The 27,789-nt window shown below is 41.6% G+C and overlaps 1 protein-coding gene across 1 annotated transcript in view; it reads right to left on the bottom strand.

The window, feature by feature from the left end:
- ANOS1 (anosmin 1) overlaps window positions 1-27,789 on the bottom strand; it is a 310,410-nt gene that overhangs the window by 12,054 nt on the left and 270,567 nt on the right. Inside the window, exons 10-11 of the mRNA XM_030201628.1 lie at window positions 9,598-9,686; window positions 1,910-2,081 (exon numbers count right to left, since the gene is read on the bottom strand). Coding sequence (XP_030057488.1) covers window positions 1,910-2,081; window positions 9,598-9,686 — 261 coding nt within the window. The remainder of the gene's footprint in view (window positions 1-1,909; window positions 2,082-9,597; window positions 9,687-27,789) is intronic.

The raw sequence follows: 27,789 nt of genomic DNA, 5'->3' as shown, positions 1-27,789 counted from the left end.
GCTTAAAATACAAAAATAAAAAAACATTACAATAACCAAAAACTACTACTTTTCTTAGAGGGCTTGCTTTCAAAGCACTTAGACTTAATGATGTTCCATAGGTTACCATGTAACTTTGTAAGTTTTAAGTGCTTTGAAAATATTCCTGTGTCTTAGTTGTATCATATCTCCCTGTGAGGGAGTAAGTGATATAGTGGAAGATGTCCCTAAGAAGACTCCCTCGCTGAGGTTGCAGTTCATTCACCTTACAGTTGGTGGTGCTAACCTGCCATGTCAGAGACTGAGTCAGAGGAGTGGGGCTCAGGCCAGAAGGTGGTTAAATACCCTGGAGTATGCTGGATCAGAGAGACAATAAGGCAAGAGGCCTCCAGGAGAGAGATACTAAATGCAGAGATCTCCTGGAGTAAGGCTTCGAGTGAAGGAATCCTCCCTATGGTATTGGCAGGGCTGCAGTACCTGTGGAGGAGTCCCAGGGAAGTAAGGAGTGGCCTCACAGGTTTGCACCCTGTAGAAGCCAAGGGATTGCATGAGAAGGAACACCGCAGAGGCAAAGGAGTGCCTTTATTTGTGAAGAACCAGGAACTGAATGTACTAGTTGGAGCCAGGTCTGAATTTATATATGAGTAACCGAAACTGTACTGAAGAAGATAGAACTGTTAAGAAAGAAGGAAGTAAATGTTAATGTGGTTGTTGCCCAAGGTTGGAAGTGAGTCTGTAAGAGGAAAAGACTGGCTTGCTTTGAGTACTTGTTCACCAATAAAGGTTTTCCTTTGACTGTGTTTGTGAGCTCTTGCAGCCAGCCACAAATCATAAGAACATAAAAGAATAGCCATACTGGGTCAGACTAATAGTCCATCTAGCCCAGTATCTTGTTTTCCAAACAGTGGCCAAGCCAGGCCACAAGTACCTGGCAGAAACCCAAATTGTGGCAACACTCCATACTACAAATCCCAGGGCAGGCAAGCAGTTGCTTCCCATGTCTGTCTCAATAGCAGACTATGGACTTTACCTCCAGGAATTTGTCCAAACGTTTTTTAAACCCATACTGTCCTATCCCTCCTGTCCTCCAGGGTATACATATTCAAATAAATTCTATTCCACAAATTTAAAACCTACCAAATCCTCTAGGTTTCAAGGCAGGTAACATAAAGGGAAAAAAAACAACAGTTTATGCCAAATTGCATAGTCTAAACATATACCTTCAATCAAAATCTGAAATAAAAAATATTATTGAAAATGGTGGCTCTTCAAGTCTCCTCATACTTCTTCTGGTGAGACCCCATACTGCTTTGGTTGCTTTCCTTCAAGTCTTTTTCCAGTCAATTTTCAGTGATTTAAGTGGGCAGGAGCCTCTTCTGCCCACTTAAATCACTTCTCGCTGACTAAGTAGGGATGTTCAATGGCACTTAACCAGAGAGTGCTGCTGAACATCCCCATAGACAGCCCAACCAAAAGGTGGACAGATTAGGGGTGGCACTGGGGGCAGCCTTGTGGAGGAGCTCAGGGTTATGCAAGTGTCGGCAATATACAGTGCCAGCATCCTCATAGCTAAGCAGCTCAATTTAGGCAAAATGCTAGCAACTAGACCATATACCTGCTTCTCAGCCTCTTTTGAAAAATATCAAAAGTGACTTCTGAGTCATAAATTAAGGATGGCCTTTTGCCAAGACTGAGAATCTGTCATCCACATCTACTGGGATGTCAATCAAAACTGTTTGAACTCTAGATAAATTAGGAAGATTAACATTCTTGTAACATGATACCCCTCTTAGCTGGCTATAATAGCTATCTTACTAAAAATATACATCTTTGAGATTTTTAATGAAGTGCAGAATTCACTCAATTATCATTATTAGGATGATTCCCAATACCTGGACTAAATTGATTGGTTCTGTAGACTCTGACTTACCTCCTTCCATGGCACAGCTGATGTGTTTGTGCTTTTTTTCCTTAAGACTTGAGCATGGTGGAGTAGTAAAGAATATACTTTCAGTTTTTAAGTGGCCTTTGGCTCTTGATGACTGGACGGTCACTTTATATTTGCATGAAAACATCAGGTCCTGAAGAATTATGTAATTTTCCTAGAATCATATGAAAAAAAAACCCTTTTTATTTTCAGAAATTAATTTTCTATGAAAGCACTCTTTCCTCCTGCTCCTTTGGATCACTCACACACACAATCCAGGGCTTGAATCTAGCATCTTAAACCTTCAACTATAGCTTTCCATTGCATGATGCCTATGCCTTCCTTCCAGGGTCAGTGATGACACCAGGGCAGATTTACTAAACTGCAGTCAAATCTAGGTTTAGTGCAGTTTAACACAGGACTTTTCTGCATGCCAAACCCAGATTGAATGCAATATTTTATAGGGCTTTTTCTGGTGTGTTAATTGTAGGGTATGCGCTAACGTTCCCATTAGTGTGCAGTACCTACAAAGAATTAACATGACAGCACTTACCACCTCTTCTTTAGGAGGCATTTACCCCAGTCATATTGAGGATTTGCATGCACAACTTAGTTAACAAGCCAATTAGTGATCATAATTGACACTTAATCAATTATTGACATTAATTGACATTAATTACAATTTATGTGCAGAACTGGCTACGTGTATTCAATAATATGATGCGTGTAAGTTCTAAGTCGCATAGTTGAAAAGGGGGCATGGAATGGGCGGGTCGTAGGCATTTCTAAATCTATGTGTGTGGTTATAGAATACACCCAGTCCATGCGTAATTTAGGCATCGGCATTTACACCAAGTTTTACTTGGCGTAACTGCCCATGACTAAATTTAGTCACATGGATGAGTGCTCAGCATATTCTATAAACTGTGCAGAAATTCAGGCTTATTTTATAAAGTACTTTATAGGCTATGCCTAGGTGCATTTCGTTTCGGGCCAATTCTTTAGGCGTGATATATAGAATCTAGTCCTAATTACTTCTGCGTGAACACTGCATTATCCAATTACTACAGGCTGATCAGAATGCACTAGCTAAATAATGTGGAGTGCCTGCACCAACTCCAAAAAATATTTTTAAAAAATCGGTAACATGCAGGTTAGTGTTGCCCTACTCTGTAGTTTATTTTCCTTTCCCATTCCTTCTCTCCTTACTGTTTCCCTCTCCTTCTCTGCTCAAGGCTGTATGAACTGGCTTGATTGTTCACCTTTTCTGCCAAAAATGTTGTAGTTCTTTTCTGACTTCTTTTCTAACTTTTCGTGTTTTTATATTATTTTGTTTTGTAAACCGCTGTGATCTACCAGTGAGGTATAGTGGTTTATCAAGTACCAATAAACCATAAACCACAAACAGGCAAAATACCATAAAACACTTTAACATGTTCTGTGGTAGCCTGTTAGTGTGTGCTAAGTGTGCATTAAGAGCTTAATGCCCTTTAGGAAAATGACCCCATCTTCTCTGCAGTATCCCTAGCCCTGCCTAGCCAAGAGTGCAGATGGCCTGACCCAGGAATAGAATCCCTGATCCTCTACATTGTAGCACAGCACATTTTATTGTGAACAGTATCGCTAGCATGCTTTGCACGTACTTTACATGTTTTTAAATTCACAAATGAAAGTAAATGCACCTTGCTGCCTCAGATCCTGTAATCCATCAGATTGTAGAAACTGCCCTATCCTCTTTTTTTTTAGCAGTGTTTCTATTAATTTATTCACCACAGAGGCCAGACTAACCTGAAAATAAAAGTCAAGCGATAGAAGGCAATGACCTATTTTGAATTGTGAACTGGCTAAAAGATAGAAAGCAGGAATAAATGGGCAGTTTTCTCAATGGAGTAAGGTAAACAGTGAGTATCCCAGGACCTGTGCTTTCAATGTTATCTATAGATGATCTAGATGTGAATGATGAGTAAGGTGATTATATTTACAGCTGACAGTTTTTTTTTGTTACATTTGTACCCCGCGCTTTCCCACTCATGGCAGGCTCAATGCGGCTTACATGGGGCAATGGAGGGTTAAGTGACTTGCCCAGAGTCACAAGGAGCTGCCTGTGCCTGAAGTGGGGATTGAACTCAGTCCCTCAGTTCCCCAGGACCAAAGTCCACCACCCTAACCACTAGGCCACTCCTCCACTCCAGTTATTAAAATGATTACATTTTGAGTGGATTCTGACACCCTAGGCAAACCTTCAGCCATGCTCTCCCCCAAGGGGTGGTTCACAGCAAAAGGCTTGCTCCATAGTGCCTAGCATCTCTCTCTTTCCCTTTCCTACCCCACTCTACCCCATTGGTCTCCAGCATCTCTTTCATTCCTTCCTTTCCTCCCTCCATCTTCCCCCTTACCCTTCCTCTGGAGTGGCAACACAGCAGTCAGCAGCTATAGAAGAAGTGGGTCCAAGAGAATTTCCACAGCTCAAGGCCTACCAGCAACTGCCCCCTCCGAACTTCGTATTTCAGAAAGGACAGGAGTTGTCAGGCCCTGAGCATGCTCAATTTCTCAAGACCTCATGCCGGCCCTGATTCATCTTCTACTGGAAGGGATGTAAGGCCTGAATACCACGGGGTGAAAGGAGAGAGGAAAGGAAGGAGAAGGATGCTAGAGACTACATGTGGCGGGGGGGGGGGGGGGAGAAGGATACAGAGATGCTGGAGACCCAGTGATGGTGCCACCCCCTAAACTGTGCTTCCCAAAGCGACTGCTTTGTCTACTTAGTGGATGGGCTATCACTACTCACATCTTGGGCTTTATGCTGGACCATTGTCCAACTCTAAAGACTCTTATTAGTCATGTTCTATTTTAGAATCTGGTCAATAGCAAAGCTGAAATCTATGCTAGTGTTTGATGACTTTAGAACAATTCTTCAGAGCCTGGTTTTATCTAAATGGATTATTGTAATTTTTTGCTACTAGGGCTTCCACTATCCCAAATGAAACCTCTGTAAATGGAGCGGCACACTACTGCTAGGTTTTTTGACTGGCACCTCTAAGGTGCAGCATAACACTCATAGTGAGGCCCGTTCTATTTGAACTCTATACTGAGAACTTATAAATCTTCTTGTGGTTTCTGTTCAGATAGACAGAGAGCACAAAAAGATTTATAAGTTCTGCTTGTGTTTCAGCGAAATGTGTCTTCTGAATAAACTTGCTAATCAGAAGACACATTTCGCTGAAACACAAGCTTACTCTTCTTCAATGGAAAGGCCAGGAGAGTGGAATCAATTGCTTATGGACTTTTGGGTTTCATTAGATTCAGCCTCTTTCAAGAAGCAGTTAAAGGTCCTTTAATTTATTTAGTGCATTTTCATGAGAGGTTGTGCACAGTCTTGGTGGGGCAGCTGATAGTCTGGTCGGTGCTGTTTTTTCACAACCAGGATGTTTTTATGTTTGCTGTCATTATGTGGGCCTTTTACTAACGAACGCTAACCATTGTAGTTAACGCATTCAAATCAACGCAGAATTACCACATGTGAGCTTTCAGTAAAAGACCTGAGTAGCTCTGAATATTTTCCTCTTTAAACTGCTGCAACCTTAACACCTTATTATTTCTATCCAACAACTTTCCCATCTTTCTTTTAACTAAATTTATTTTTGGCTAGCTCATCCTGTTCTTCCTTCTCAAGTTCTGTGTTACGAGAATATGGCTGGAGTGAATTAGGAGTCTAAGATTTTTTTTTTCTAATTGTTTCCATAGTCTGAATTATAAGATGTGTTTATATTGTATGTTTAGTTAGATAAAGTGGAGAAGCTGGCATGAGATGATGCGTTTTTGATGGCCATATTTATTCACTGGAGTACACCGAGTTGGAAGCCATATTCAGCTGGATACTCAGACTAGGACTTTGACAGAATGTTTTATCTTACTTCCGTACTACTGGCTTGGATAACATGCCCAGCTGGATAACATGGCTCTTGGATAAAAGCTATGTATATTTCTTTGGCTAGAACAACTAACAAAACAAAAGGACATATTTTTTCAAATATAAATGGAAGGGCATAGTCCTAATACAGACTTTCAATTTATACTTAGAGAGAGTAATTGTGTAAGTCATTTTTGCACATAAAACAGTTCACTATAAAATTATGCTGCATCGAACAGTACACAAGCTAGCACATGCATGTACAGTAGCTGTGCTCATGGGCGAAGTTTAGGTGGAGTGTGGGTGGAGTAATACAAATATTTTATAAAATACATGCAATCGAGCAACACTTGTGCATTTACATCTACTCTCAAGTAGGCATAATATACCCACCTTAAATCTAGGTGCGATTTTTTTGCCAGATTTATTCTAGTATTTTATAGGTTTACAATAGGTATCCTCTTGCTTTATTAACCTAGACACCTCGTTATAAGATTATCCCCAAAGTCTTCTTTTTATATTTTATTTATGCAGTGAAAACAATTTTCAAATCTATTTATCCAAGCAAAATATCTTAGTGGAAAACTGTCATTCTGTGCCCCACTTGAAGCATACACTGGTTTCCATAATGCGTACCTTTAGCTAGGTTAAAAAGAGTAAATGGTGGACGTCATGGGGCTGAATGGACGCCTGAGATTTTAGCTCCTGCACTTCCCTGCCTCTATTTGCTTCGTCCACCGGCATCCACTTCTATATTCATCACTGCTTACCATGGAAAGGTCTTGTTGAGTCCGAGGTTGCCATGAGCAAACTTTCTGCATCGCAGCACAGGGAGGGTGAGCGCCATTCGGTGAGACAGCTGGCTAAGGGCCTATCGCGCCATGCGTCTCCTGCTCCGAGTCGATCGTCTGAGTCGGATTCTGCTTTCTCCCATGTGGACCCGTGTCTCCTTCTCCCCAAGAAAGGCTTCCCGAAGGAACTAGCCAAATGTCTGGAGGAGATCCGTGCTGATATTAAGGCCTCTAAGGTTGAAATCCTGGAGCACATGGATGCCATTAGTCTCGGTCTGCGGGAGCTAGGTGGCCGGGTGGAGGCCTTGAAGGAGCGGGCTGATGAGCAGGCTGAGCGAGCTGCAGTGTTGGACTCTTGATTTTCCCAGTTGTTGGAGCAAACTGAAGAGCTTCAATACAAATCTCCGGTTCCGTGGGATCCCGGAGAATGGCAATATGGAAGATGTCCCCGCTATAGTGCGCTGACTGTGTGAAAAAATCTTGGGCGAAAATCTAGACTCTGGTCTTACTCCCCAACTCAGGTGTTGTTGACTAGACAAGCTATGTCTGCGGTGAGAGTTGGGGGAAATCTCCAACCGTCCCTCCTTTGGTGAGATGGTTAAACAAATTGTGGTTCATTTGTGAAATGGAGAGACTCCGGGCTGTGCATTGTTGTACTTTGGCGAAGTGGGAGGCAATATGGCAGCCCTTCCTGAAACATTGCTCTTATTAAGATGGGTGTGAGGGGGGGGGGAGGGGAAGTGACATGTGTTGGGGGGAGGGGGTTGGTTTCGGTGGGAGGGTTAGTTGTGGTCATGGGGGTGGGGTATGAGGGTATTTCACCAAAAGCTTCAAAAAATTGAGGTTATAGTTTGTAACCATAGCTGCATTGAGATTGCTTTTGTATGTTCTTATAGTGAGGTAGAGTTTATGCTCTAGGGTACACTGGTTGGGTTTATTTTGAATGGCATTTTGCATTTACTTCTATGTTTTACCTGCTGTTGTATTGTCTTTTCAATGCTTAATAAAGACTTCAAAAAATTTAAAAATAATAATAAATGGTATACATTACATTTGGTCTTATATCCCGCTAGCACATCTTCAGTTCTAAGCAGTTTACAAGCTTTTTGTAGCGCTATATAGATTAGAACATTCTTCTGAGAATTACAATGGTTGCTTTGGACATATGCAGAATTCTAACTACAGTACATAGTTCTTAAATAAGGAAGTTTCTTTTCTTTTTTCAGATACATTCCAGCAATGTTTTTCCAGAAACTGGCAGCTTGAATGGCAAGGGACTTGTTGAAGAATGCTAGTCTTTTCTTGTCCTTAGATGAGGAGAAAATGAAGAATTTGGTGATTTTACCACTACTAAATTTTTACCACTATTACTCATTTTTATAGCACTACTAGATGTACACAGCACTGTACACATTATATACATGTACTTTTGCTGTCCCTAGAGGGCTCACAATCTAAGTTTTTGGTACCTGGGGCAATGGAGGGTTACGTGACTTGTCCAATGTCACATGGAGGTGCAGTGGGAATCAAACCCAGGTTGCTAGGATCAAAGCCTTCTGCACTAACCATTAGGCCACTCCTCAGTTTCTTGTCTCCTAGATCTAGTTTGTTTATTGATTGATTGCATTTGTACCCCACATTTTCCTTCCTAGTGGTAGGTTCAATGTGGCTTACAGTTAGTAAAGAGAATAGCAGTTTTCAGGTTCAATGGCATAGATGGAAAAGATGAGACATGTTTTCTTTAGGGAGATCAAGTGTTCTGAGTCTTCTGGTGTGATTGAGTATGGTACAGTTTCACTTCTTTTTTTTCTCATTCCAGAAGGTGTTGGGTTCTATTCTTCTTCTGGAGAATAGAACCCAGGTGTTGTTGTAGGTTGGAGTTTTTCTTGAAGTGGTTCCAGTTGATTGTAAAATAGCATCTGTAATGGTTGGACCATAGTGATTCTTCCCAGCAGACATCTGATAGTCTAATAGTTGGGTTTGTATTTCCATCACCAAGGGTGACCAACTAGATCTGAAGGTGACCAGATCTAGTGAGTGACCCTTACTGTGTGTTGATGTACATAGTTTAGAGAGGACAGAAAAGTGCAGATTTCAGTCCTGTTGGTGTCTGACAAGTTTTTTATACATGTGAAGAAACAGTGTATTTTAAACCTGTAAAATGTATTGGATACTTTCCTGTCTTAAATATGTATGAAGTGTATTTCTACTGTTTGGCCAGCAGATGGTGCATGTTTATGCTTAAAGCTGTTACAGAGGACTGATTTCTCTTTCTTTTATTTGGTACATAGATAACAGAAAGTGCCTTGCAGTGATGTAACCAGTTTTTATTTGAAACTTAACTGTTCTGGACTCTGATTGGCCTGGAGTTTTAAAGCTTACCCAGCAGAGGCTGGCTGTTGCTTCTGTCTTAGCCTGGAAGAAGAGGGAGACAGATCTCTTTGCTGAGGCTTTATGAACAATTATATGTTCTGATCTTCCCAGGTACTGTTTAGACAGTACCTGGGAAGATAGCGACACTAATGGGCTTTAATTAGAATGTATGTGCACAACTTTCTAGGCAAATTCTACAATGCAGTGCAGTCAGACAGGGGTTGTGACCATGGGCATGGAATGGGTGGGTTGTGGGCGTTTCAAAAAAATGTGCACTATTGTGGAATACCGGATCTGTACCTAACTTAGGTGCAGGTATTTAGACCTGGTTTTAAGTGGCCTAAATGGTACACCTAAATTTTAATTGCAAGAACAGTGTGCGAGCATATTCTATAAACTACGCCTAACTTTACACCATGTGGTTTTTTGGCATCAATTTTTAAGGCACCATTTATAGAATTTGGCTGTCAGTGCCACTGAATATCTGTGTCAGTGACATTTATTGGGTAGCAAGTGCTAGTACCTAGATAAATTTTTTAAAACATTTGTCCCTTAATGAATATTTTCTAATAGGAAATGGATTCTAGAATTGTCTATAACACTACTTCTCAACTTACATTAGTCATGGTTTTCTCAGGTCCTTTTGTTTCATTGTGTGCACAGAATTCCGGAAACCAATGTATATGGTATCGGCCCATCTTGGCATCTAAATAAAAACAGAACGACAGAAAAAAGAGAGAGAAGGAGAGAAAAGAACATGAAGATGTGTACCAGGTATATGTGCTTTATCTTCCTCTACTGTTCCAAACTTACAGGGAAAAATGAAGGTTTGCAGCTACAGACCTTGACCTATCCCACCATTCATTTAAAAGCTCAGAACATTTAGATGAATGAAAGCAGGGCGTACAATAACATATACATTTCAATAATATAACCCATGTGTTAACACACTGTGGTTAAGGTTACAACAGAAAATGTAAGGGGAGAGGTTGTTTGGAAAATGAAGAACTCATTCTTGAGAGCAGAAACAATTTAATGGTTTGTTCTGACAGGCATCCCTGGAATGGTAGAAATAGCTCTACTCCTCTCCCAAGCTCTCTGTAATTATACATGAGGGGAGAATATTTCAGTGCTGCTGCCTGACAAAGTCTGGGAAATCCATGCTGGGTCTTGCACAAAGCATCCTCTTAATTTCAGGATCATGAAGGAATATTCTCTGCGTGAGGCAAACCCCAGGTCTAGTCACATCTTCATAAGAAGTATGGCAAAACAGCAAAGTTATAATTGCTAAGAGAACACAGAAATTCTAATTATTCTTTGACTAAATTCATTCTTACTTGCCCATTCCTTTTTGGAGGGTTTCCTGCAAGGCATGCAGGCAGGTTCTTAACTGTCTTTCTCAATCTACAATGTATAGATATACACACATATGGGGAGATTGAGAAAGAATATTGAGAAGTCCAGAAACTGGCTTATTGGGGGTTCAGTTTAATTTTGGTCTACATATTTCTATTTATTTTGTGGTTACTTATTCTATATTGGGTGAGGATGTATCTGTGTTCTCTGTTTGTGAAAAAGACATGGCTTTCTGTTGGCAGGATCATCTTTACTAATCTGGCTTGTTTAGTTTTACAATGGGTGTACTGATGTTCTAGTGCATGTTTAAGATGCTGCCTTTTCCTAGGTATCCCTTTGTTGTGTGACTCGTGGATTATTACTAAAAATAATTTTTTTCATATAGAGGAGGGGAGTGTTAAAAAATTAGCCCTGGGTGTCAAATACATTAGGTATGCCACTGGATTTCCACATACCTGACTTCAGGGTGTTTTGTGCATGAGTCAAGCTTTCAATTTATTAGCGCACTGTTCAAGTTATGGTGCTATATTCCAAACGCCACAATGGAAAAAAAAGATGGGAGTGGCCTACTTGTTTGTGAGCTTGAGTTTACTACATGCATGCTGATGCTGCTATGATGGAGAAGCAAAATAAGGGAGACCTGAGTAAATGAAATATTCCTTAGAAAATTCTCATTTGAAAAATGCAACCACTAGAAATGTCTATTGTAAAGGTATCATGAAATGGCTTTAAATACTGTATGTCTCATAAGTGCTAATTTTCTAAATTAAAAAGGTACTGGGCTTCACCTTCTAGTCCAGCTGTAATAGGAGAGAAATGAGTTCAAAATGGTTCCAAGAATGAAATAAAAGATTGCACGTCAGTGATCTGGCATGACTTGTCAGCCAGAGTCATCTTGAAAGACAATGGTAGTACAAGGGAAGGGCATTGGGAGTTCAATGGCCCTTGACTTCTCCATTTATGGAAGCCATTAGCTGCTTGTAAATAAAATAAAATAATGTGTCCAGAAATGCTTGTTGCTTAAAGGCTACATTACTCAAATCTGTTTGCAAGAGGTTTTTTTATCCGGTAATTGAATGCTAAAGTCGAGTGATGACAGTTCAGTACAATGTGACTACATATTACCATACCATGCACCTTAATATGAAAATAACTCACTGTGTTATATTCTTTTCAGAAAAAAAAAACCAGGAAAATATCTAAACACCGTGATCATTAAATTGCAGTATTTATCATGTTGCAAAAGCCATGGAAACTGCAAAATATTGAATTCCATAGCCTTTGCAACATGAAATATTGAAAACAGTTACCACTGTCAAATTCACCAATTTAAGGTCATGTTAGTAGACAAAAAAAGATCTTAATTAAACTAGCTCTTACAACTTTCTAGTCTTGACAAAGTATGTGTGCTTTCACTTCCTGTGTTCTAATACTCTATATTTGCAGCAATACTGCCTTAGAAATACATTTTTCCTGGTGTAACAAAGTGCTGCAGTTGTTTTGAAACTATTTCATCTGCTTCACAGAACTGTGTTGATTCTAAACATCTTTGCAGTGTTTTCCCTGCACCTTCATTATTTAAGTGCTCAAGTTAAGCAAACTGCTGCTCAGATTGCTCTGGGGTAGCAGAAAAAGAAGAGAGAAGTGTGTGGAAGTAAGAACAGAAGGAACCAACGCACAAAATCCTCAACACTGATAGATCAGCGACCATTAGGAAGCGAAGGATAATGGTGGTTGTTGATTACCTTCTGAAAGGGTAAAGAGGCGTCCATCTGCTGACCTGATGTGAATGTCCCAGGAAGTCTGCTGTCTGTCAGGTGCCAAGCAGTGGCATAGCCGGGGGGGCTGCTCCCCCAAATGGAGTTCTGCCAGCTCCGGCGCCTATTTTTTTCTCAATGTGTTGCATTGAAAATGTGCGCCAGCGCTGGCGGAAGTCCGCTCTCGCTCCCCCCGCATCGTCAACCTGGCTCCGCTTCTGGTGCCAAGATTAAATATGTTATGGAGAATTTACCAAGATTAATCAAGCCTACTGGCTATTTTCTGATGCTGTTCATCCATGTTGGCACAAATAATACTACTAGCTACCCCTCCAAGCATATCAAAAATGACTTAATGGCTCTGGGAGACAGAGTGAAGCAGATAGGCACAGAGGTGGTGTTTTCATGAATCCTCCTTGTCAAGGATAAAGGTCAAGGCAGAGTAGCTCGCATCCTGGAGATGAATGTGTAGTTACGTGGAAGGTGTCATTGTGAGCATTTTGGTTTCCTGGAACATGGGATGATTTTCCAAGAGCTGATGGGCAAAGATGGTGTCCATCTATCAAAGAAGGGAAGAAGTGTCTTCAGTTGCAGAATGGCTAACCTACTGAAGGGGATTTGAGTGGAGGAGTGGCTTAGTGATTAGAGGACCAGTCTTGAAATCCAGAGGTGGCCAGTTCAAATTCTGCTGCTGCTCCTTGTGATCTTGGGCAAGTCACTTAACCCTCCATTGCCTCAGGTACAAACTTAGATTGTGAGCCCTCCTGGGACAGAGAAATATCCAGTGTACCTGAATGTAACTCACCTTGAGCTACTACTGAAAAAGATGTGAGCAAAATCCAAATAAAGTAGAATCATTGCAGTTTGCATACTTTAGAAGAAGGGCGAGAGGGGAGATATAATAGAGACATTTATATACCTCTGTGGCATAAATGCACAGGAAGCAAGTTTCTTTCAACTGAAAAAAAATCTGCAATGACGGGGGGCATAGAACAGTGGCGTAGGAAGGGGGGGGCGGTGGGGCGGTCCGCCCCGGGTGCACGCCGCTGGGGGAACCAGCGAGGCGCCGACACCCCCCAGCGGTTTGCATTCGGTGGATTGGCTCTCCCGCCTGCCCCCCACCGCCTTCCAGGTATGTTCTCGGGGGTGGTTGCGCTCTGGAGGGGGGAGGGTGTGCTGCGCTGCACCCGGGGGGGGGGGTGCACAGCGGTGACCCGCCCCGGGTGTCAGCTGCCCTCGCGACGCCACTGGCATAGAATAAAGGTGAGAGAGGACAGACTCAGGAGTAACCTAAGGAAATACTTCTTCATGGAATGGGTAGTGAATGTGTAGAACAGCCTCTCAGTGGAGGTGGTGGCGATGAAGACATTTGCTTGACGGGCAGGATAGAAAGTCGGAAGACTGTATCTGAATTCAAGAAAGCTTGAGAGAAGTGCATAGGATTTCTAATGGAGAGGAAGGTACAGTAGATGGTATGGATAGATAGATAGATTGGATAGGCCATATGGTCTTTATCAGCCTTCATTTTTCTATGTTTCTGTTTCTCCTAAGGAGCATTTCGAATTATTTTACAAAAGCAGTAAGACAGAAAGCAAAGGATTCTCATCCAATAATACTGCAATCAGTTACAAGCCGCAGCTGTTGGGGTGCCATTTATTTTTAAATTCTGAACAAATAGGTGGGGTTATTCTCATAATTCTTGGAAACAGCCATTCAAACTGATAGACTAGATTTTCACATGTTAACAAAACAGAACTCGTGGGAATCAGTGTTCAAAATATTAAACATCTATCTCAAAGTCTCATTAAGGGGTTGCTCATGCCTTGGTGTGGTTTTGGCAACAGGAAAAGACTTCAAGCCATTTTTAATGAGACAAAGATAAATGTATTGGAGGATGATTTATTGACAATACTTAAATCTACGTAAGAAACGTCTTCAAAGCTCTGAATGTTTATTTCACTGTGAAACTAAGACTGGGGCAGCTGCTGTGGGTTTTGGAAGCACTGCTTAAAAGTTTTAGGAAATATACAATTGCATGAAATTTAAACAGATCCAAGAAAAAAAAAAAGGAAGAGAGATAAAGAAAAGCAAAGTTATATTTAACATTCTCATTCACTGACATGAAAGCACATCTCCCACCATACTTTCCTGCTTTCCCTGCCCAACCACCACCACCACTAAAACTGCTTTCCCACACACTCTGGAGCTCTATTTTCAAAAGAGAAAAATGTTACATAAACATCCAAATTGGTATTTTCAATACCAGGTTTTAGACATTTTTCTACGAAGTCCATCAGAAGTGCATTCAAATCACAAAGGAATGTGTCAGGGCAATGTTAAGGGCTGGCATTTCTAACACCTTGACGTTTTTCAGCTGTAATGGAACAAAACAAAACCAAGACTAAAACTAAAACACTTTGAGCTAGGCTTGATTTTGGAACGAATAAGGCACAAAAAGGTACCCTAAATGACCAGATGACCACAAAAAGGGAATCAGAGATTACCTCCCCTTATTCCTCCAGTGGTCACTAACCCCCTCCCACACCGCCACCCCCCAAAAAATGTGATTAAAAGCATTACTTGCCAGCCTCTATGCCAGCCTCAGATGTTATACTCAAGTCCATTATAGCAGCATGTAGGTCCCTGGAGTAGTGGTGGGTACAGTGTATTGAAGACATGTGCTTTTGACTCGTAACCACTTATAACCACTCGCCTCCACCTACCCTCCTCTCCTCCTTCCTGTACACATTAATTGATTTGATTTGCTTACTTTATTTTTTGTCTATTAGATTGTAAGCTTTTTGAGCAGGGACTGTCTTTCTTCTATGTTTGTGCAGCGCTGCGTACGCCTTGTAGCGCTATAGAAATGCTAAATAGTAGTAGTAGTAGGTGAACCCAGGCCCATACCTCCCCCTACCTGTTACACTTATGGAGGAAAATGTGAGCCCACCAGAAAGCCACTGTACCCGCTCCTTCACCCTACCATAAGGGCTATGGTAGTGGTGTACAGTTGGGGGTAGTGGGTTTTGGGGGGTTCAGCAGACAAGATAAGGGAGCAATGGTGAGATGTGTACCTGGGAGCATTTTATGAAGTCCACTGCAGTGCCCCATAGGTTGGCCCATTGCTTTCCTGTGATGTGTGGGGAACCAGTGTACTAAAAATGCTGGCTCCTCCTATATCCCAATGGCTTGATTTTGTGCCTTTTGCACTTGGTCTTTTTTTTTTTTTAATGGACTAAAAAAAACAAAACGTTCATGACAAAACCTTGTTCAAAATAGTATTTTAAAAAAGAACAGACAGTTTTCTTCTTTAAAAATGACCTTCTCTCCTATTCAGATTTTGGATGTTTTTTTGCAAAACGTCCAAAATCGGACATAGACGTCATATCGAAAATGCCCCCCCCCCCCTTTCTCTTTTCCTAAAATTTCTTCCAACTTCAATTTTTTCACTAGTCATTTCAAAACAAGACAAAAAATACCCCACATTTTTATATTTCCAGGTTCTTTCTATTCTTGGGACTATTCAACATCTTATAATCTATGACTGGAAAACCTAAGGGATAATATTCAGCTGGTAGTGATCAGCGTTTTGCTGACTGCCGCCGGTGGTTAAATCCAGATATTCAACAGCGGGATATGTTTGTGCTTCAGCTCTGAATATGCAGTTTTGTGGAGCCGGCTAATGCATATTCTGCACTTAACTGGCTATGGGTTACCGCATAGATAGGACATCTCTGCACGAAAATAACACATGCTAGGGTATCCCTATAACCAGCCCCTCCAATTGACACACTGATTACGATTTATAACAAATTACTACTCTACTTGTGAAATATTATTACATTATTACACTTCCTCTGTTACATCCATATGCTGCACCAGCTAGCATGTTTGAAAACATAAGCGAGATTAAATAAAAATGCTACCACCAAAAAAAAAAAAAACCCGACAACATGGATGCAGCAGCTAAGTTTGCTTTTTTTTTTTTGAGTGTACACAGAACGACGGCTTAACGGGGAAGGGGAAACATAGACTAACCTAAGTGGCGTCAACTTTTTGATGTCATGCCTTCTCCTGTTCTCAATTAAACCTCCTTGTTCTAAAATTTGAGACAGCTCACAGTGAGGAAGCAACCCAACATAGTAGGTTAGGATGATAGTTAAAGAAACCTTATGGTATATAATTAAGGGTACCTTTTACTAGGTGGCGGTAAGCCCATTGCGGGCTTACCGCTCGCTATACAGGAAGTACCGCTGGGCTACCGCAGTACTTCCCACCCCTACCACGTCATCATTTCCGGCGCTACAAAAGTTTATTTATTTTTGTAGCTCTGGAGTGCACCAGGCAGTGCCCAGTTACCGCCAGGTTAAGATAGGACCCTTACTGCCATCTAAGTGGGTGGTGGTATGGGCCCCCCCCCCCCCGAAATGGCCGAGTAGCAAGTGCTTTACTTGCTGCATAGCCATTTCCTGTAGGAAAACGAGACTTCCCTTTTACCAGCTATGGCCCTTTTTACCAGCTGTGGCCAGCGCCGGCCCCCTTTTGCCACAGCTTGGTAAAAGGGGCTCTAAGTTTGCAATAAAGATGTGACTCCAACAGAGCCACATGCTAACAACCTCAGATCCAATCAAAGATAAACAAGGTAAATATGGTGGGTGCAACTAGGAAGGCAAACACCATAATATGAGAGGAACAAATTTTAGAAGCATCTTCAGGAACCAGAATGGGAGCAAAATGTAACTGAAACAAAGTTTGAAAAATCTAGAGATAAGCTCAGAGAAAACGCTTCATAGTAACATAGTAACATAGTAGATGACGGCAGAAAAAGACCTGCATGGTCCATCCAGTCTGACCAACAAGATAAACTCATATGTGCTACTTTTTGTGTACACCTTACCTTGATTTGTACCTGTCCTTTTCAGGGCACAGACCGTGTAAGTCTGCCCAGCACTATCCCCGCCTCCCAACCACCAGTGCATAAACATTTGTATCACACCAGTTATGAAACAATAGGCTAAAAAATAAGAGGGAAATACTCAGCACCTGGCAAATTGTAAAGTTATCCAGATAACTTTACCTGGATATTCAGTGAGGCTTATCCAAATTCCATTGCTGATATTTAGGTGACCTTGATAACTAACTTGGCAGCATCCCAAGTGCTACTTTTAAGCTGACACTATGGGGGTCTTTTACTAAAATGTGTTAGCTTTTTGCACTTAGGACTAGATTCTATATATGGCACCTGAAAAATCAGTGCCAAAAATATGTCCGCTTAGATGTATTCTATAAAACATGCCTAGATTTAGGTGTGGTTTATAGAATACTAGTAAAAAAGGCCCGTTTCTGACACAAATGAAACAGGCGCTAGCAAGGTTTTCCTCGGAGTGTGTATGTTTGAGAGAGTGTATGTGAGAGTGACTGTGTGTGAGAGAGAGTGAATGTGTGAGTGTGTGTGTGAGAGAGAGAGAGTGAGTCTGGGTGTGAGTGTGTCTGTGAGAGAGAGAGTGTGTCTGTGTGAGAATGAGAGTGTATGCAAGTGCGTATGTGAGACACAGTGTGAGAGAGAGAGTGTTTTTCACACAGATACAGTGTGTGCGAGAGAGTGTGTGTGAGACACAAACTCTCTGTGAGACTGAGTGTATGAGACCAAGAGAGTGTGTGAGTGACTGTGTTACACATAGAGAGTGAATGTTGTCATAGCCCTTTGGTTTCTCAATGGTTCCTGCAGGAGAGGGGGGAGAGTTTATCAGAGGTCAGAAGGTGGTTTAATATTGTCAAACTGATTTCATATTAATATAAGTATGTCCAGCAATAATTTTGACCTCCTGCAATCCTGACAAATGTGATACATGGAGACATAGAGTGTGTGAGAGACAATGTGTGAGAGTGAGAGAGAGAGAGTGTGTGTGTGACAGAGATACCTCCTCTCTGGTGTCAGCCCCCCCCCCTCTCTCTCTGGTGTCTGAGCGTTACTGTGCAGGACGCTGAGCTCTGGCTGTGCTTCAAGGAACTGACTAATCCTATGTAATAGAATGCACCTTCAACATTCTGAAGCCGAGAAACCTCGTGTGGTTGGTCACTTCTGCTTGTGACAAACCCGGAAGTACGTGATGTCAATTCAGGAGATGGATACAGAGAGCAGGAATGCCTCAGCCATGCAGTCAGCTTCAGCATGTTGGAGGTGCGTTTTATTATAAAGGATGATGACTAGCCAGTTTAAAGAATACTCCTGTGTCTAAGTATAGGCATGCCCATCTACGCCAAGTAAAACTTGCTATAAATACCGGCACCTAAGTTAAGCACGGAGCAGGTGTATTCTATAACTGTGCGCTTAGATTTTTGGAACACCCTTGGCTCACCCATTCCACGCCCATGGCCATGCCCCCTTTTTGGCAGCGCACAATAGAATTTCCATGTGTCACTTTACAGAATAAACCTAGCAAGCTGTGTGTGGAAATTCTAATTATTGCCAATTGTCAATAATTAATTGATAATTATTGGTGTTGATTGGCTTGTTAAGTAATTAAATTGCATACATACATAAATGCAGAATTTGACTGGATTTGCGCACACAATTTCGGTCATGCTATATAGAATCTGGGGGTTAATGCTCCCTAACAGCAAAAATCAGTGGCTGCACATTAATGGTTTGGGATTTGCCCAGCAGGTCTGCAATTAATGCATGGACATGTGCATTAGCACACACAGAACCTGGTCACAGTTAATGCAGCTGCACTTAGCGTCTCCTATTGAGGCGTGCTAAGTGCAGTCATGCTAACTGCATGAATGAAAGATAACATGCATTAATTACTGTGCACTCACTGTATTATGCAGTCCATGCCTATTCTCTGCCCAAGACCCACCTAGATCCTGTCCCCTAGCACAACATGTTATTAATATGCAAATTAGCACAGACAAACCTTCATACCACTCAGAGCACGGTAGTGGTTAATGCGCCTTAAATTGCAGTTTAATAGCTTTATGGATTTTAGTAAAAGGACCCCTAAGCCTTAGAAACCCTCACAAAGAACAACCATATCTCAAACAATGAATTATTACCTGAATTGGTTATTACTCTATTTACCATTAACTTTCTCTTTGCTTCATGTACAATTTCTCATTCATAATAGATTTTCTAAATGTTAAACATCCATAGCTATCCCGGTACGTTTATGATATGTATTTTAAAATTGGATTCTTACAACAAATTACTTTCCTGTGCATTATTCTTTGTTGTGTATCCTATACTGTATATTGTAAGCCACATTGAACTCAAAACTTGCTTGGGATAATGTGGGATATAAATGTCATAAATAAATAAAAATGTTATTTGTATTGCTGTAACTTAAGTGAAAATGATAGAATGTGTCAATATTTTAGCTTGGTACTGAGGACTAAAAAAAATATCTAAACTTGGGCCCAAGTATAAAAATCTCTCTGTACTATTACCACTGCAGCTAGAAGAGATTCTCCGGCAGAGCTATTGTTCTTGGATCTTGTGTAATCCTGACTGAGACAGAGTTCCTCATGACCCAAGCATTTTTATAATAAAATGACAAAAGTATGAAGCTGTAAAGCTCTTATGAAAGCCTTAATTAACATCTTGGGTGTTCCTTGGAAGTGTTAATAAAAATAATAATTCAAAATGCAACAAATGACTGCATAATAGTCACACCATTTATGAATTATAGTGCTGAATCCAGCACAGCAACAGCGATAAAGTTGCCAAAACATAACAAAAATACTCCAAAATGCAGCTGTAGAATGATTGAGGGGGATAAAGCCCTCTAATAACTACAGTGAGAAGGAGAAGGAACAGATACAAGGAAAACAAACAGCTAATTTGGATTACATATTAAATGCCCTATTATTCATAATTAGTTTAAGCAACCTTGTTCCATAGAGTTATACATCACTGGAGATGGTCCAAAAGTCAGTGAAAGAGAATGTATACATGTAGAAACAAATGACTTAAGGAACTGACTAGAAGCTGAGAATGCATATAAAAATGTAAGAATAAACCATATAAAAATAAACACTACAGTGCTGGAGACCACAGGTGTCATCACTCCTGAGTGCACTTTAAAACCAGCAGCAGACTGGGATCTAGCATGGTTCGTAGGCAGCAGTTGTGGGCTGCATTAATTTTATCAAACTCATTTGTGAGCATATTTTGATATATACTTTCGAGGAGGGAGGGAGGTTTCCAGGGGAGGGGAATGTTGCTTACTTGATGACAAAAAGCAAAGGAGGGATGCAAGTCTTTCCTTCTGTAAGCAATAATTCTTCTATGCCGAGCATGATGAATCAGATTGTCTTCTTTCCAGCTGTAGTAGCTTCCACCCTAGTAGACGGAGGATGTGGTAACAATGTTTAGCATATCTGGGTTTGGACAAGTTCCTGGATGAAAAGTCCATAGTCTGTTAATGAGATGGACATGGGGGAAGTCACTGCTTGCCCCAGGATTGGTAACATGGAATGTTGCTACTAATTGGGTTTCTGGATTGGCCACTGTTGGAAGCAGGATACTAGACTAGATGGACTGATCCAATATGGCTATTCTTTGATTGTAACCACAGAAAGGCAGTATATCAACTCCCAGCGCCTTTCCCCTCTTTCTTATGTTCTTATAACCCCTGGAGAAGTGTTCTTGAAGGTGTCCATGGAGGAAAATTGACATCACCTTCCCTGGACATGGAGACATCCTTCAGCGTTCAGATGTAGCTCGTTCCTACTAAGCCAACAGCTAGAGGGTTACTGATTGTTTTGCAGGTCTGGCTGCTGCTTATGATTTAACGAGGCACACTTTCAAAGCGCTTAGACTGACAAAGTTCCATGGTCACTTAAGTTCACTGGACAGAGAACCTTGGATCTTTTGCAGGAAATAAGGCTGAGAGAAGCAACTGAAAAGAATATAGAAATTGCCTGTATAAATTTCAATATTAAATGAACATGAAATATTCATCCTGCTGAATGAAGAGCAACTCACATCAGGTATGAAAGGCCCCAGAGCTGAGTTTGCATCTGCATTGAGGTGTCAGATTTTTGGGGACAAAACAAATGAAGCAGAGGTCGACCAAATGATGAGCCAACTCAGGAGATGTTGCTTGAAAATCCTTTTATTCATAGCACCAGGACAAGGACCCGACACAGGAGTTGTTTCGGCAGATGGAGCACCTGCCTCAGGGGATACACCAGTATTCCTTGTGAACTACAGCAACTGGTTGTATGGCTCAGGTCATTAATCAAGCAAACTTGTTCCATTCTTGAGAGCCCTTTGTGAGGTTTTTTTCTGGACTGCTAAGACTTTTAGAAGAAATTGGTAAAGCTACTGCTGGACTCAAAGAGGGGAGTAATCAAACGGCACCGGCGAAATAGATTGCCGGCAATCTATTTTTGCGGCGCCGCAAACAGCTGGCCGAACCGTATTATAGAAAAAGATGGCAGGCCATCTTTTCTTTCAATAATACGGCTTGGCCCGGCCAAATGCCAGAGTTTGCCGGGTTTGAGATGGCTGGTTTTGTTTTTCAGCGATAATGGAAACTAAAAGCGGCCATCTCAACCCCGGCTAAATCCAAGGCATTTGCTCGTGAGAGGAGCCAGCATTTGTAGTGCACTGGTCCCCCTGACATGTCAGGACACCAACTGGGCACCCTAGGGGGCACTTCTAAAAATTAAACAAAAATATACAAATAGCTCATGGGTGCTTAGCTCCCTTACCTTGGGTGCTGAGCCCCCCCCAAATCCCCCCCAAACCCACTCCCCACAACTCTACCGTAGCCCTTATGGGTGAAAGGGGGCACCTACATGTGGGTACAGTGGGTTTTTGGGGGGGGGGTTGGAGGGCTTAACACTTAGCACCACAAGTGTAACAAGTAGGGGGGATGGACCTGGGTCTGCCTGCCTGAAGTGCACTGCACCCATTAAAAACTGCTGCAGGGACTTGCATACTGCTGTCAGGGAGCTGAGTATGACATTTGAGGCTGGCATACGGGCTGGCAAAAAAGGTTTTTTTAGTGTGGGAGGGGATTGGTGACCCCTGGGGTAGTATGGGGAGATCATCCCCCATTTCCTCCGGTGGTCATCTGGTGAGTTGGGGCACCTTTTTGAAGCTTGGTCGTGAAAATAAAAGGACCAAGTAAACCCGGCGAAATACTGATTAACGCCGCTTTTTTTTTTTTCCATTATCTGCGAAAACCGGCCATCTGGTAGCCACGCTCATGCCCACCCATGCCCCACCTTTGCTACACTGCCGACTCGCCCCCTTAAACTTTCACCAGCTCAGCGACGGGAAAGCAGCGATGGTGTCAAAAAAGCAGCTTTCGATTATACCGATTTCGCCGCTTTTGAGAGATTGCCGACCATCTCCCGATTTATTTCGGAAAATGCCCAGCGATCACTTTCGAAAATAAGCCTGAAAATGTCCCGTCTTGGCATTTTTTTTCAATTTATTTATTTATCTGAGCAACTGCAGGATTCTATTGCTGAATCCAAATTTCAAGACAGAACTGTTGGATCATAACTGCTTACTGTCCTTAAGAGTGTAAAGTAATCAAATGCAGGACCATGAAAGAATTCTTGGTGAGGAAAAATATTTGTTCACAAAAAGGGACCCTAGAAAATGCTGACCGTTGGCAGAGACCCCAACCACCTTTGACATTTTTTTAAAGTATCTGAACCAGAGCTCTTTATTGAAACTTCTTCAATTGATAGTCAAACAATGGCAAACAATATGACCTCTAGAGTATTTTACCTCCCTCATTTCAAAGAAAAGATGGAGGAAGAAGCTTTAATACAGGCTTCCCAGTTACCATTGGATAACCTGGATTTATCTGCAATCCTGGAGAAGTTAGAGGAAGAATCATTTATATCTGGTGCTTTGATAGTACATTCTCATTTAGAATGTGATATCAAGTCCTCAGATTGTTTTAAAATCAAGTGGAAGTGATTGTATGTGCATAATTTTGCTTTGAAAATTGGGCTCTGGGTAAAAAAAAAGTTGTGGTTTTTGTCCTACAGTAGAAAGTTGTCCCCTGTACACAGGGTCCAGAATCAGCTGTCAGGCTGGGTGAGTTTGTCGTGATTCTTGGTGTGATCCTCACAAAGAACAGTCCATTTCAGGGTCAGTGCTAGTCTCTGGCACCACCTGCAAAATATCAGTCATTCCCCCCCCCCCCCCCCCCCCCCCGTTCTAGCATCTTCTTTCTCTCTTCTCCCTCCCCCTTCTCCTACCCTATCCCCTTTTCAAGACCAGTGCCTTGAAAGGTGGGAAACAAAATTTGTTTGTTTTTTACTTATTTGACAGCTTTTTAATTTATTTTTGAAAGTTCCCATATGTAGATATAAATATCAAGACATAAAATTGAATATCACTAAAACTGCTTAAAAATTTATTGTAGTCGGTACAAATAGCACCAATAAAGTTAACATTTAACAGTAAATTTATATTCTGCCATATACCTTGCGGTTCAATGCGGATTTCATGATTAAAGAAGCAGGATATTACCTGGAATTACAATCTTTAAAATAAAAAAAAGAAACTAATATATCAGTCTAGTAAAGTCACTATAATTCAGGACAAATTATTTAATTAGTTAAGTTTTAATCTGCCTACGGAATTGAGCATAACTTTTTTTTTTTTTTTTGTAATTTTAATGAATTTTAAAGGCCTGCACCAAGGGACAGTGCCAGAACATGTGACCAAGTGTGGCTGACCCTCCTTCACATCGTGCGCATGTCCCATCACAAGACTCAGTTATTCTGGCTATTCTTTTAGGGTCAATCACTAAATAGCCCCAGTCTTATTGAATACAAAATATCTTTATTAAACACGTGTGCTTCAAAACCTGCTCACGTGTATTTAAAACCTTTATTCACAAACAATATTCTCTTATATCTTTCATGCTCATTCACACCTTATAGTACCTGCATAGAAAATCTATAACAAGGAGGATTTATATATACATGACTTTCTTGAATATCATTACACACTGTGTCAAAGTTCATGATATCTCGTCTCTCAAAGAGGCATCACAGAATTAGAAATAAGAAACCTTTGCATATGTCCATTCACTCTGCTCTTCCGGTTTCCGGTTTCACATGAAGTTTCATGAAAGTTCAAGACAAACCCCAACACACTTCTCTGGGGGTAAACAACTCCACTTGCAATAGATTTCAGGCACTACATTAGCGGGATGAGACTTTTCAATCTCATAACTGCTGTTACTCTAGTCCTTAAGCAAGCATCGGCTCCTCTATGCAGGACCGCATTTCGTTCTCTTCATCAGGAGGAACCACCATATCCCTTTAACCAATTCTGTTTGGCAGTGTGCCAACAAAGGACTTTCTCAGGCCGGGACCCAACTGCCGTGGCTCTGAACTAACCCTAATATTATTCTTTTAGGGGCCATGTAATCATATGCATAACTATAAAAATAAACACCCAAGTTCTCCATAAAATAACTTAGAGAATGTAGTTAAACAATAAAAAAGCATTGTGGAGAGTGGGAAGCCCTGAGGAACTCCACTAGAGTTACTCCACCTATCTGACAGATCAATATCCAGTCTTATTCTGTAGGTTTGATCCTTTAAACCCTCCAAAAAAACATCTATAAGCATTTCCAGTTATTCCTTTACTATCCAAGATTTGAAGAAGAATATCATGAGGTCGAAAGCACTGGAAAGATCAAACTGCAGCACTAAGGCTGTTCTATATAGTAATACATGGTCAAATATCAGTGAGGATATCCTGTTTACTGATGGGTTCATCTTAACTGTTGTAATCTGCCTTGGGAAGGAATATACTGTGAAATTAAACTGAATTAAAACTAAACTCTCCTTTCATTGGGGCACATGGAATCACATCTTCACCTCATGTCTTTTGTACAAATGGATTATTTTGTTTTGAGCATGTTTCAGGGACAAGTGGTTTTGATAAGTCAAAATAATAAAAGCAAATGTTTTCTTTCATGCAGATCTCTCATTTGTTTAAACAAAACTAAATGGGCCATAAGCCCCTAATGCAGTCTATTGTTTTTTTATGTTTTGTCCTTGTGATGAATGTGACTTATACTGTGCCAAAACCTGCCTGCAGCTCCCTCCCTGCACACTACAACCCTCCCCCACTGCCGCAGTTACTGCTGCACCCCTCCCACATACTACAACTCCCCCAACTGCCACAGTTTCTACCCCCTCCCACACACTGAAGCCCTCCCTGGTCCTACCTTGAAGGGCCCTGGTGGTCTAGTGGCTTCTTCGGGGTCAGGAAAGAATCCCACTCTTTCCTGCCCACTGTCGCTACTGTACCCAGTGCTGCTCGTGTTTTCAAAATGGCTGCCAAGACAGGAAGCCTCGGTAGCCATTTTGAAAACATGGCAGCAGTGCAAAAGAGAAGAACAGAGACAGAGTAGTGGCAGCAGGCAGGAAAGAACAAGATTCTTTCCTGCCCCTGCAGCCACAGAGGCCACTACACCATCAGAGTGGGCCCTTCAAAGTAGGACACGGGAGGGCTGTAGTGTGCGGCGGCCTGTGGAATGCAACAGGTAAACATTGGCAGTTTCTGGCGTTCCTCGAATGTTGGCACCGCCCTGCCTTGCATACCCTGTTTACCGCCAGCCCTGCTCCATTTCTTGTTAAACTAGGAAATCAATGTATTAAGTAGGTCAGGTAAAAAAATCAAAGACTGCCAGATCTCCACAGGAAGCACCTATAAATGCAAATGAATCTATTTATTGATTTTATTTTGGGGAGGATTTGGGGTGAGGGGAGTGGTGGTTGTCTCCTTTTTCTTTGGGCTTCATACTCAATTGGAACTAGCCTCAATTAGGCCATTCATTTAATTAAATGTAAGTATATCTTTATTGTAAAGTCAGTGGCGTAGCAAGGGCGGGGCGGTGGGGGCGGTCCGCCCCAGGTGTCAACGGGTGGGGGGGGTGCTCCGTCCACCCCCCCCCCCGGCATGGCACGGTACCCCCCCTGACGTGGACCCCCCGGCGCAGCGCCTCTCACTCCCCCCCCCATCTGACAGTCCCCACCTGCCTATCAGCTGAGCTCCGTGCACCCGGCACCTCGAATCTGCAGCGCTGCTGACTCTAAAAGAAGAAAACCGTCTCGTCGTTGGCCCTTCACTCACTATGTCCCGCCCTCGAGGAAATAGGAAGTTACATCAGAGTGCGGGGATCCACACCAAGGGGGGGTGCTGTGCCACGCCGGGGGGGGGGGGGAGTGCGTGCAGCGGCGATCCGCCTCAGGTGTCAGCCAAGCACGGAATGCCACTGTGTAAAGTTCAAGATGGATTCTCGACAAAAGTGCATAGCAAAAAACAAAACAGTACATCATTTGACAACGATAACTGATAGCATAAAAATGTTCTGTCCCCATATTCATGGAGACAGAGTGTATTATTGTGTATACGTAATATGAGTATTATGTGTATTTAATTGCATTGTTTGTGTTATGGATAGCTCTGTGTATATACTTTCTACTGTTTACGTATATTAATTAGAGGTACTTTGATGCTAGCTCTCCCCAAAGTTGGTCTGGAACTATCCTCCCTCCTGATAACCATTTAGGCCCTCTCAACCTGGCACTTTGCTCACCCACCCTAGCCTTTATAACAAATTCCAATAAATAGTGGTCAGACCAAATCAATGCAAAGGATGACCAACTTTCAAATATAGGTCACTCAAATCAACTGAAGTTACTATTAAGTCCAATACTTTCCTTATTCTCTAACCCAAGATTCAGTTCATGCAAAAAAGAGCCCTCAGAATTGGAGGCATCCTCCAGGTGTAAGTTTATATTCCCCACAATCACAGTAGAGCTATATTGCATCACATGTTGGATAATCACATGTGATGCATCACATGTTGGATAATCAAGGCTTGCAGGTCCTCCATAACCTGAGACCAATTCCCTGACAGCCAATAACTCAGCTGGATACATATTATCAATGAACATGTGGGATGATTTTAATTTCAGAGGCACTTCAAGTCCACTATTCATGACTGTTTCAAGCACTTCTTACAACTAAAATAGTTGTAAATCTCTGCTAATCCACCCCCCTAGTGTTACAGTGGATGACATACCCTGCAGAGCATAAAACCTGTGAAAGAGGCCCATAATTTCATGTGAGTCACATTGACTACCCATTAATTTCCTTATAATGTTAGTCTTATTATACTGAACAAGCATTAAAATAGCAAGCTGAAGCAGGCATGATCTCATTGTGCTTTGTCATTTTTGGGCAATTTAAGATAAGCCTGCTTTTTCCCTCTTCTTGGGTGGAATCTCCTACCATATCTTTTATAACCACTAAATACTGCAATATTGTATGGCATGTTATGCTCTAAACAGTCAATTAAACCCTCCAAACAGGAGCTCATAGCCTTGTAAGTCCTTCTTGTTCTTCTTCTTCCCCAACCACTGGAATGGGTCACCTCTGTTCTCATTCATTTATATAAGTCCTGACTCTGGTGTTAGGTCACCAGATCCTAACTCAGGAAAATAATAACCCTAAAACAGTTGTTGCAAATAACCCTTCACTTTATCAACATATCCCCAATTTTCCCCTCCCCATGGTCATCAACATAATATCCCAACAAAACACATCATAATCAATCCCCAGGACAGTTATCAGGGTATAATGAAAAGTATACAAATTCTTCTACTTTTTATTGCCCATCCTCAGTCCAAACA

Source organism: Microcaecilia unicolor, chromosome 4 (genome assembly GCF_901765095.1).
Source record: "Microcaecilia unicolor chromosome 4, aMicUni1.1, whole genome shotgun sequence".
NCBI classification, from domain to species: Eukaryota; Metazoa; Chordata; class Amphibia; order Gymnophiona; family Siphonopidae; genus Microcaecilia; species Microcaecilia unicolor.
Note: the sequence above shows the minus strand (reverse complement) of the source record. Positions and strands in the feature narration are given on the sequence as shown.